Source organism: Aquarana catesbeiana, linkage group LG04, assembly GCF_042186555.1.
Source record: "Aquarana catesbeiana isolate 2022-GZ linkage group LG04, ASM4218655v1, whole genome shotgun sequence".
NCBI classification, from domain to species: domain Eukaryota; kingdom Metazoa; phylum Chordata; class Amphibia; order Anura; family Ranidae; genus Aquarana; species Aquarana catesbeiana.
Window position 1 is genome coordinate 235,194,191 of NC_133327.1, and position 12,572 is coordinate 235,206,762.

At 39.8% G+C, this 12,572-nt stretch overlaps 1 protein-coding gene across 1 annotated transcript in view; it reads left to right on the top strand.

Moving 5' to 3' along the window:
- LOC141139784 (actin-like protein 6A) overlaps positions 1 to 11,710 on the top strand; it is a 30,674-nt gene extending 18,964 nt beyond the window's left edge. The window contains exons 7-14 of the mRNA XM_073626266.1: positions 518 to 624; positions 709 to 798; positions 875 to 936; positions 1,108 to 1,222; positions 2,473 to 2,553; positions 5,346 to 5,441; positions 9,392 to 9,478; positions 11,164 to 11,710. Of these exons, the coding sequence (XP_073482367.1) occupies positions 518 to 624; positions 709 to 798; positions 875 to 936; positions 1,108 to 1,222; positions 2,473 to 2,553; positions 5,346 to 5,441; positions 9,392 to 9,478; positions 11,164 to 11,244 (719 nt within the window). The 3' untranslated portion in view covers positions 11,245 to 11,710. The remainder of the gene's footprint in view (positions 1 to 517; positions 625 to 708; positions 799 to 874; positions 937 to 1,107; positions 1,223 to 2,472; positions 2,554 to 5,345; positions 5,442 to 9,391; positions 9,479 to 11,163) is intronic.
- Positions 11,711 to 12,572: the final 862 nt, after the last annotated feature.

A 12,572-nucleotide genomic window follows, 5' to 3' on the forward strand; every position in this document is an offset into this window, starting at 1 on the left:
GGAAGTGAAGCCGTGCGGCTTCACTTCCTGGTTCCCTAATGCGCGTCCTCTCAGGTCCCTGCTGTATTCTATGTCTCACAGAATACAACGGGGGAGGACGGAGTAGGCGGCGGAAGTGGCGTAGGTCACCGCAAGCGCCGCGGTGATCTATGCCAGGAAGTGGGAGCAAATACCTGTATTGGACAGGTATCTGCTCCCTCCTCCCCCCTGAAAGGTGCCAAATGTGACACCGGAGGGGGGGAGGAATCCAAAAAGTGGAAGTTCCATTTTTGGGTGGAACTCCACTTTAATAGCGCAATAAAAAACAAAAAAACGCAGTGGTGATCAAATGCCACCAGAAGAAATCTCTATGTGGGGGTAAAAAAGGACAAATTTTCTTTGGGTACAGTGTTGCATGACTGCGCAATTTTCAGTTAAAGTAACGCAGTGCTGTATTGCAATAAATGGCCTGGTCATAAAAGGGGGGTAACACTTCCGGAGGGCAAGTGGTTAAACTTGTTTTTGCTTGTTTTGGCAGGTATTGTAAAATCTCCGCTTGCTGGCGACTTCATTACTATGCAATGCAGAGAGTTATTTCAAGAGATGAACGTGGATCTGATTCCCCCATACATGATTGCTTCAAAGGTAAAATAAACCGGTCACCTAATAATCTACTAATATAGAGATAGTGTGTGTTCAGTAGGGTCATCATGGGTTTTTGTTCTTAAGGAACCAGTACGGGAAGGAGCACCAGCCAATTGGAAGAAAAAAGAGAAACTACCTCAGGTCACTCGCTCCTGGCATAATTATATGTGCAGTGTAAGTAAGACATGCTTGTGTGGTCCCCATTAAGTTTACAGTATACAGCACTAAATCTATCTTTTACCCTTTTCAGAGTGTGATTCAGGATTTCCAGGCATCTGTGCTTCAAGTGTCAGACTCCACCTATGATGAGCAGTAAGTTAACAGTCATGTCAGTGGTCCAAAACCATTTTCTGTTTACAAGATACCACATGCTTTTATTACAAGTGGTCTTCAAAATAGGTCCCATGTCTGTCCTTAGTGTCTACATAAAATAGGTGGTGTGGACAGCCTTATTCAGCACAAAATGTTGTCCTATTTTTCTAGGGTAGCAGCTCAGATGCCTACAGTCCATTATGAGTATCCTAACGGTTATAACTGTGACTTTGGAGCAGAACGTTTGAAAATTCCTGAAGGGTTATTTGATCCTTCAAATGTTAAGGTGAGATTATTAACCCGTGTATGTTGCTACTTTCAATTTTTTAGCCAGAGCTGCATAGCAGTAGTCTTTAGGACCGGTTCACACCAGAACGCGGTGTGGTAAACACGTTCTGAGTGTGTTTACCACACTGCATTCAAAACTCGCTGCCCTTGTGTTCTGCAGTGGGTGTTAGTGCAGTGTTAACACCATCCCAAACCCAGGTCACAAACAGGCCTGCACTGGATCGCCTGGTACAGAAATGCCATGCGATCTGGTTGCAGTAAATTTCCAAAAGTAGTGCATACACTACTTTTTGTCAGCAGTCTGACACAATTAGTCAAATGAAATGGCTGAAATTGCATTGCATCCACGATCAGATCTTGGATGCAATGTCAGGAATCTGCAGACTCTCAGAATAGCTGTCTGCCCGTACTTCCAAGAGCAGGAAGGTTATGAACTATGAGAGCACTTGCCAGCACCCTCGTAGTTCATTGAGAAGTACAAGCTGTCAGCTGCAATGGCTGATGGTACTTGTAGTCTATTGATTTACAGGAAACTGTGAATGAATGATGCAGCTGTGCGGGCAGAGCCCCACACTGCCGCGCTGTTTTCCAATTGTGACAGTGGAGAGGATCTCCCCGCCTGCTGTCACAGGAAAGTGTGGATTGTGGGGAGAAGGTGTAGATCCTAAAAACGAATGGAACAGGTAACGTGTTCCAAAGATGAACTTCTCCTTTAAGGCTGCAACCGGACACTTTGGTTTTCTCTGAGAAACTGTGCAGCTTTATTTAAAGTAGTCAACTGCTATTTTCTTCAGCTACAGATAGTAAGGGTTGCCTGCTGACATTAATAAAGCATAGTTGCCTCAGAGTATAGTAAATGTAAAAATTGCATGCAGAAAAATCATACACTATGTTAGGTACTGAAAGTTGGGGATATGGAACAAAATACTTAAATGGAGGGTCCTATATAAGAGTCTGTAAAACACACGTACATTGGCAATACTGCAGCAAGACTTACACCCAGCATCTCTACTTTAGGCTGTGTAAATGAGAATATATTGTTTTTACTGCTTGAAGCACGGCGTGGACTTCCAAGTACATATTTTTACATCCTAGTCTAACTTTGTCAGTACAGCAGACTGTGAATGTAGTTTGCATATTTGTGGAAAACCTATATTGTCCATGTTTCTGGAGAATAAGAGTTTATCCACCACAAAAATTAAATGCGGTTTATGAATATTCTAATATGTTTTGCAATCTATTTTATAGGGCTTGTCTGGAAACACTATGCTTGGTGTCAGCCATGTTGTTACGACGAGTGTTGGAATGTGTGATATTGACATCAGACCGGTAAGTAGTCCAAAATTACATTTCTTCTAATGCGTACAAGATTGGCAACATTTTAAAAGGCCTACTGTGTTCATGTTTTAATGTAGTTCCCTTTCACCAGTTCAGCACTGTTTCTTGGGTATGTTGGGGGTGTGGCAGAAAGTGGAGGAATTCAGCTGCTGCAAGTTTGACCTCACTCGAAAACTGCACAGTGCCTAACCGGGGTTCTTGTACAGAAATCATATGCTGTTGGCTTTGCTGACATTTTCTTCTAAAAAAAAAATGCTGGGTGCAAAGTTGTCATGCAGTCTCACTTGCTGCATTGTTTTGTGTCATTAACTCAAAGTATTGAATCCATTAAAAGCAACTAATGTTTTCAATCGCTCAGTGGTGGCATTCTGCATTTACTCTCAGTACAGGGGCTCTTTAGGAATAGGGTAAAAATCAGGCTTATGGATAGGGTAAATCTTATGATTGGGGTGGAGAATTTAGCCAGACTGAGTACTAGTTACAAAGGGATATTAACAATTGACGCCTGTTGAGATGTACTGTAGAACTTATACCGTAATTATACAGAGATGCAAGCAATGAACATAGTTGTGTTCAAAGTAATAGCAGTCCAACATCACTAACCAGATCAATCACTGTTTTTGGTATAAATTCTATTTCTACATGGGAAATAATTTACTAGTAGGTGTAGTAGAGTAATTGAAAACCAACAAATCCAACAGTCATTGCATGCTGCTGTTTCTGTGTAATGAAATCATTAATTGAAAGGGGCACATTCAAAATAATAGCAATGTGGAGTTTAATTAGTAAGTACATTTAGTCTGTGAAAAAAAAAAAAAACAGGTGGCCCTTATATAACTACATCAATACTGGGCACTTTCGCCCCCTTCCTTTCCAGGCCAATTTTTAGTTTTCAGCGCTCTTGCACTTTCAATGACAATTGTGCGGTCATGCTACGCTGTACACAAATGAAATTTTTATCATTTTGTTCGCACAAAAAGAGCTTTCTTTTGGTGGTATTTATTCATGACTCCTTTTTTTATTTTTTGCGATATGAGCGAAAAAAGAGCGGAAATTTGGAAAAAGAAAAAAACCAATATTTTCTTCTTTCTATTTTAAAAGAAATCCAATAAAATCGACTTTTGTCATAAATTTAAGCCAAAATATATTCTGCTACATGTTTTTGGTAAAAAAAAAATTCTTTTAAGTGTATAATAATTGGTTTGTGTGATCACAGACAGATGTACGCAAATGATCATGTACAGATGTGCGCAGGTGATCATGGACATATGTGTGCAGATAATCATTGGGACATGTGATTTTAGTGGGACATATGTGGGGACAGGTGTTTTTATTATTTGGGGACATGTGTTTTGGGGACATTGTGTGGGGACATGTATGTTTTACACTGTGTGGTGACACTAGGTTGGTGATTAGTGAGTAAAAAGCTGTAAAAAACAGCTCATACTCACTGATCACCAGCCGGCTGCAGCGATCCCCTTCCCCTCCCTTCCCCTCTCCTCACCGACAACTTCTGTGTGAGGAGAGCCAATTGCCCAGCAACCAGCTCTGTGTTTACATCACATGACGGCTGTGATTGGACACGGCCGTCATGTGATCAGGAGGGCCAACCACAGAGCCCTCCTGCCGATCGGATCGCGCCGCTGCGCGGGTGATCCAACTCCTTCTGAGGGTCGTTCCTGAAAGTCCACTCAGAAGGAGAGAGTGCCCACTTGGCCATTTATGTACATTGGCCGGGTGGGAAGTAGTTAAGTAGAACTCTAGGCAAAACTTTTTTTTTTTTTTCATTTTGGACAGAGTAATAAGGGTGGGTTATAACCCCTGTCACTTTTTTGGGACTCTGTGTCCCATTATCAAGATTTCCCTATACTTCCTGTCTCATAGCCAAACAGAAAGTGGGAAGAAATCCCTGCAAATTAAGGGAAAATCCTTGGGGGCTCCCAGGTCACTAGAAATAGTGTCCCCATTGGAAGATTTCCTTTCTGGGGACAACGCAAAATTTGAACTTTTTATTTTCAATGATAATAGTAAGTAGGACAAATAGAGAGGATGAATATCCTTAATGTGGGCACAGACGTCAATTCAAAACTGGCAAGCATTCTAATACCTTTCCGCTCTATGCCTTTAGTTATACTTTAAGGACTAAGGCACCAAATGTTGTACATGCTGAGTATAGTACATTTCTCTGAGTAAAATGGGTTGTTCCAGGCGTTGCTCAGAAGAACACGTACTTTGATTAAAAAGTTGATTGGAGAGGGGAAAACAGATAAAGAAGTGCAGAAACTGATAGGCTGCTCAGCTCAAATGATCTCTGACATTGATGGATGACCATTCCCTGGCTTGTCAACAATTTCAGTTTCCCCCCTTTTTTTTTTTAAATTCTTTACCTAATGTCTGACATTTCTCATGTCGATTATTACATCACCATACACATTCTTCAGGCTTGTATGGATCTCAACAATCGAAACAACTTTCTTTCGTCAGAAACTCAATCACTGTTCATTATCTGAACCTCTCGTTCATGATTCGCCGGGTGCAATATGAAAAACAAGTGCACAATGATGGAGTTAGCCTATATGTATTAGACCTTTTTCTATAAGTTCACATGAACAGCAGATATGAAAAAGTCATTACATTTTGATACCACCTCATACATTGACAATGATGGACTTCAAGCAAATTGATAAGTACATTTACTACTCTTAAGTTGCTTGTGACAAAAATGATTACATTTTAGAATGTCAAATGTTGCTATTCAACTTTTTTTTTTGTTTTCTGAATAGGGATTGTATGGGAGTGTGATTGTAGCAGGAGGAAATACATTATTGCAAGGATTTACTGACAGGCTTACAAGAGAACTCTCACAGAAAACTCCTCCGGTATGTAAATTGTGATCATTCTTTGTTCTACCCTAGAAGTTTAGTAAGACCTGTGATGTTAAAGCATTTGTAAACCCCAAAACAAAAATTTTATGTATTGCAGTTTACCGATACTTAGATGTATAATAAACCCGCGTTAAACAATAAAATTAGCAAATAGATATATACACACATGCGAGTGTGAATATGCTGGAAATTGTAGTGACTAATCCCATACACCGCCATAGATTAGTGTACCACCACCACATAGACTGCGTGCTTACCAAATGGCAAGCTAAGATTACCTTGCAGCTAATTACCCAGCCAGGGCCTTTATCCAGGGGGCAAATGGGTATCAGCTAGAGTAGATTCCTTGCATCGAGGGGGCAGGACACAAATCGCATTCATAGGATAAGGATATCGTGTTCTCAGGTCATAAACAACGGACCAAGCGGTTTACCCAAAAGGAAAGAAGCTCACCATAGTGTAAATCCAAAAACATACCTTTTATTTTAAAAGGTAGCATTGCACTTTCAAACGGAGCAGGATAAAAAGCAACATAGGTTAACCAACACCCGTCCTGAGATCACAACGAGATGACGTCAGCACGTCGCTCCTCCCAGCGTGTTTCGTCACAGCTGACGTCACCGTGTTGTGATCCCGGAAGGACGGATGTTTGTTAGCCGACCGTTTTTTTTTAACCTATGTTGCTTTTTATCCTGCTCCGTATGTAAGTGCAATACTACCTTTTAAAATAAACATGTTTTTGTATTTACACTATGGTGAGCTTTTTTCCTTTTGGGTAAACCGCTTGGTCCGTTGTTTATGACCCGAGAACACGAGATATCCTTTTCCTATGAATGTGATATGTGTCCTGCCCCCTCGATGCAAGGAATCTATTCATCAGCTGATGCATATTTTCCCCTTGGATAAAGGCCCTGGCTGGGTAATTAGCCGCAAGCTAATCTTAGCTTGCCATTCGGTAAGCATGCAGTTTATGGGTACACTAATCTGTGGTGGCGTTTGGGATTAGTCTCAAGTCACTACAATTTCCAGGATATTCACACTCACATGTGGTTGATGGACTTTTTGTAAAATTACATGTATACGTAATTTGGTATTAATTTGGTAATTTTATGGTTTAGCGCAGCTTTATTTATTATTCATTGTTTCACACTGTGTGTATCTCATGGCAGAGCCGCTGCTGTTTTATGGTACTTTTGATTTAGTTAATGCAGTATTTTCCTTATTAATGGCAACCCTTAGATGTGGTGCCTGCATTATTATTTTCCTTTTTTTCTTTTTTACTCCTTTTTTTTTTTTTTTTTTTTTTAACAAGGTAATCTTGCAAACAAAATACTTCCTGCCTTGTGGCTTTGTACATATACAGTATACACACCACTGTGTTTGTGTATACATACATATAATGTATGTATACACACACAGTGGGTAAAATAAGTATTGAGCATGTCAGTAACAACCTATGCAATCCATACGTACAAAGAAACCAAATAAATTCAGAGATTAAGTTAAGTTATGTGTAATAAAATGGAATGAGACAGGGAAAAAGAATTAAACACATGAAGAAATGGAGGTGTAAAAGGGCATAGAAAGCCAAGACACCAGCTGCAATCTATCAGTAATTACAAAGCAATCCTGCCACTTGTAAGTGCAAATTAATATCTGCTGGTTCAGTCTCAACTGATGGCCTATAAAAAGGTGTTGCACAAGAAACATCACTCGATGGGTAAAAGCAAAGAGCTCTCACAAGAGTCCTTATTGTTGCAAAACATCCTGATGGCATTGGTTACAGAAGGATTTCTAAACTTCTGAATTTTCCAGTGAGCACTGTTGGGGCCATGATCCGGAAGTGGAACATCATTTCACCATAAACCGGTCATGACCAGGTGCTCCTCGCAAGATTTCCGACAGGCGTGAAAAGCGTTATCAGAAGAGCTGTCTAATGGGGCGTACACACGGTTGGACTTTTCGGCTACAAAAGTCAGACGGACCAAATTCGGCGGACAATCCAATCGTGTATAGGCTTCCCCGGGCTCTCAGCGGACTTTACCAGTCGCAAATCTGATGGACTTTAGATTTGGAACTTGCTTCAAATCTTTACATCGTAACTCCGCCGGACCCAGAAATCCGCTCGTCTGTATGCTAGTCCGACGGACAAAAACCGACGCTAGGACAGCTATTGACTACTGGCTATCAACTTCCTTATTTTAGTCTGGTGTATGTCATCACGTACGAATCCGTCGGACCTTGGCGTGATCGTGTGTAGGCAAGTCCAGTTGTTAGTCCACCAAATGTCCGTCGAAAGTCTGTCGGACTTTTGTAGCCAAAAAGTCCACCGTGTGTACGCCCCATAAGAGCCAATGATCACTTGTGGAGAGCTTCAGAAAGACCTAGATTTAGCAGGTACAATTGTTTCAAAGAAAACAGGTAATGCACTCAACCGCCATGGCCTGTATGCACGCTCAACATTGCAAGATGCCATTGCTGAAGAAAAAGCATGTTGAAGCTCATTTAAAGTTTGCTGCACAACATTTAGAAAAGTCTGTGAAATACTGGGAGAATATAGTATGTTTAGAGCAGACCAAAATTGAACTCTTTGGGTGCCATAATACACACCATGTTTGGAGGTCGAATGGCACTACACATCACCCCAAAAACACCCCCATACCACCTGTATCAATGTGAACCTTGTTATCTGTTAAAATTTGATTTCAATAAAAACATTGGAAAAGAGAAAAACACCCCCATACCAACAGTGAAGTTTGGAGGTGGGAACATCATGGTGTGGGGCGTTTTTTCAGCATACGGTACTGGCAAACTTCATATCATTGAAGGAAGAATAAATGAAAAAATGTACCAAGACATTCTTAACAAAAATCTGCTGCCATCTATCAGAATGATGAAGATGAAAGCTGGACATTTCAGCAAGACGATGATCTCAAACACAAAGCCAAGGAAACTCAATTGGTTTCAAAGAAAGAAAAAATAAAGCTGCTAGAATTGCCCAGCCAATCGCCTGACTTAAATCCAAATCTATGGAAAGAACTAAAGATCAGAGTTCATAGAACAGAATTTTATAAACAAAGGGCTGGTTTACTGTCCTTCAGACTTTGAGGGGGCCAGACTGTGGCCAGTGAGAATAGAAAATTCCCTGGCGTCAGTAGGAGTAAACCTTGCTCCATCGTTTGTATTCAAGGGCGGAATTTTTCCCCTTTGTTGGTATCAGCAAAAGAAATACTGCACCTTAGTTGGTGTCAGTGGGAAGAATACTGTCCTGCTGTTGTCAGAGGGAGGAAAGTGCCCTATTGTTGGTATCAGTGACAGTAGTGGTGTAGACCCACGTAACCTTCAAGATTTGAAGACTGTGTGGAAGAATGGGCCGAAATCTGAGCAATGCATCCAACTAGTTTCTTCATACAGGAGGCATCTTGAAGCTGTCATTACCAACAAAGGATTTTGTACGAAGTATTAAATAAATTTCAGTTAGCGTGTTCAATACTTTTTTTTTTTTTTTTTCCCTGTCATTTCATTTTATTTCTGAATTTATTTGTTTTGGTTTCTTTGTATGTATGGATTGCATGGGTTGTTACTGACGCAATGAAAATTTCATGTCAATAGCACCTTTTAGAAATTACATTTACTTTGTTTTTTCCTTTTTTCCTACATTTGCAGACCTTTATAAAATTCTGTTTTTCACTTTGTCATTATGGGGTATCGAGTGGAGATTTGAGAATATTGAGAAAAAAAATATTTAAACTAGTATTGGGCTGCAACATACCATTGAAAAACTGAAGGGGGGCTGAATACTTTACGAATGCACTGTATAAGAATCTGTAACTTACTATGTTGTTTCATATTAAAATAATGTAAGACTGGCTTTTACCCTACTGTTAATATTGTTACATTTTTAACTATATTTATAAATACCGCATGTAATGTTTTTCCCCCAGAGCATGAGGTTAAAATTGATTGCAAACAACACAACAGTGGAAAGGCGGTTTAGTTCATGGATTGGTGGGTCTATCCTTGCTTCTCTGGTGAGTGATTGATTGGAGACTTAGTGTGTGTATATATGTGTGTGTGTGTTTACATTGAAAATGTTTCTTTAGTTTAAGATTTATTTTTTTAAAGAGTCAAACTTTACTTGGTTGCCATTGTGTTGCTGGAAGGAAAAATCTGCACTTGCTGTATTAGTGAGTCATGGAAAGAATCCTTCAGATGTGTGCTTCTTCACAGTTTGCTTCATGTGCAGATGACTTTGACCTGAGGTTTCAGTTCTATAATGCTTCGGCTAACCACCAACTTGAGTTTTTATTATTTGATCTGGGCAAAAACGGGGAAGCAAACTTGTATCTAAGGCCGCAGCAGACTGAAGCATTAGATCGATTTGTTTACGTTTTTTAACCAGTTGTCATTCTTTTTCTTGAAATAAGCTAGCTCCGCATGGTGACTGGCAATGCTTACAGCTCCATCTACATAAACCTTTATGGTCAGGTGAGCCAAGGATACATGTTTGTGACACTCGGCCAATGTATGTGCCTTGTCTATGAGTGGCTTTAGACCTTGTCAGACCATTAGACTTTTCAAATATAAAAACAAAACCTTAGGCTAAAAGTAATAGTTCAAACAGGGCCATGGATAAATCCATGGAAAAAACCAAGCTTAACTTACCACCATCCCGCAGACAACCAAATAACCTGTCTAACAGTTTGCGTTAAAAGCAGGGGTTTAGTCTGCACACATTTGCAAATGCATGCCTAATCCACAGAGCCTCGTCAAGGCACCCCGGTATCTGTGGTACCTAACACTAACTTATGAATGTCCCCACAATGGAGGCACATGCATTCTGATGGATAGGTGAGAGCAGGTGGACTGAAGGGGAGGCACCCCTTCTTAAAGGTACAGGGGCACACTGAACACCCAGCATGTAGCACAATGGCCGCAAAGGTGTCAGTGCGTTGCCTGACCAAAAAACATGACAGTGATACAAAAAGACACCACTTGCTCACATCTATGGCTTGCTATCGCAGTAAGACGCATTGGAGGGCTAACAAAGAGTACAAACAGGGCCATGGATAAATCCATGGAAAAAACCCAGCCTAACTTACCTCCAGCCCGCAGACAACCAAATAACCTGTCTAACAGTATGCGTTAAAAGCAGGGGTTTAGTCTGCACACATTTGCAAATGCATGCGTAAGCCACAGAGCCTCGTCAAGGCCCCCCGGTATGTGGTACCGAACACTAATTTATGAATGTCCCCACAATGGTGTCAGTGTGTTGCCTGACCAAAAAACACGACAATGATACAAAAAGATGCCACTTGCTCACATCTATGGCTGGCTATCGCAGTAAGAAGCATTGGAGGGCTAACAAAGAGTACAAACAGGGCCATGGATAAATCCATGGAAAAACCAAGTTTAACTTACCAGCCTGTACACAACCAAATAACCTGTCTAACAGTATGCGTTAAAAGCAGGGGTTATTTGGTTGTCTGCGGGCTGGTGGTAAGTTAAGCTTGTTTTTTTCCATGGATTTATCCATGGCCCTGTTTGTACTCTTTGTTAGCCCTCCAATGCTTCTCACTGTAATAGCCAGCCATAGATGTGAACAAGTGGCGTCTTTTTATAAAAGTAATAGATGCCTAAAATTGGCACACTGCAGTTATAAACTGTATCTTCATGGATGATGTTGCTTTCAATTTGACTGCTGATTTTTACACAGGGAACCTTCCAACAGATGTGGATTTCAAAACAGGAATATGAAGAAGGAGGAAAGCAGTGTGTGGAGAGAAAGTGCCCTTAGCCTGTTACAGATCTTTACTCTTCTTGTGCCCTTTTCTAAAATAGCTTTAGTGTACTCAGGAAACCCATGGACTTCTTTTGTAGTTTACACTTTTGACTCCTCAATATACATTTGTCAGGTTGCCAGACACATGCATACAACATGCATGTGTTTCCAAGCAATAGCCTCTATTTTTAAGCTTCTTTTGAAGCTCCCTTTCTCCCCCTTTTTTTTTTTTTTTTTTTTTTTTCAATTTTTTTTTTTTTTTTTTTTTTCAATTTTTTTTTTTTTTTTTTTTTTTTTTTAAGTGCTGTTTCCGAAGACAATGATATATATAGTAAGATTTGTTGGCCACAGGAATTAGTTAATAATGCCAGCCTAAATGATTTTGTAATAAAATATTTAAAATGTTATTGCAGTTTTTTTAAGCGTATCGGTGAACATGCTAATGAATTGTTGGATATTAAAGTCACTGCCTAAACATAAACTGATGACTGCTCTTTTTTTTATTGTAGAAAACTTTAATATTGAAATTGTCAACTTTAGGCAATAGCTAAACTCCTAAAGTTTTGAACATTTGAACATTGCAGCTTTATTAAACAAAACAAAGTTAAATTTTTTAAATAACTACTTTCATTAGACTGAATAATGTTGATTTACCAAAACCAAAGAGTGCAAAATCTGATGCAGCTATGCATGGCAGCCAATCAGCTTTTAACTTTGATTGCCTCTCGGGGGATCAGGAAGGATTTTTTTCTCCTGCTGTAAGCAAATTGGATCATAGTTTTCTGGGGTTTTTCACCTTCCTCTGGATTAACTGTGTAACTGGGTATGGGATTGTATAATTTATTTTTTTTTTTGTTATTGGTTGAACTAGATGGACTTGTGTCTTTTTTTTTTCAACATGACTAACTACGTAATTATAACTTCAGCTTGTTCAATTAAGCTTTGACAAAAAAAAAAATGGAAGCTGATTGGTGTCTATGCAGAGTTGCACCAGATTTTGCACTCTCCAGTTTTAGTAATTCAACCCTAACATGTTTCAACCTGTCCCTGCAGCCTGTAGTAAAATGGCAATATGATGGGTTATAATTACAGAAAATAATCTTTTTTTCCAGCAGCATGGCCTGGTCCTGTGTTTGCATCTACTATATAAGCTGTGTCTGGACACAACAGGGTGTTTAAAGGTGAAAGGCCTGTTCTGCACTGAGCTGAATCAGTAATTTGGGAGTAGATTTTTCAGAGCATAGCAGAGTATAGTGTTAGAAACAGGATTTCATTAAAGGTTACAATCCTATTGGCACACAAGATAATGACCACTCAAGTTGATGAGTATACTAGCACTTATA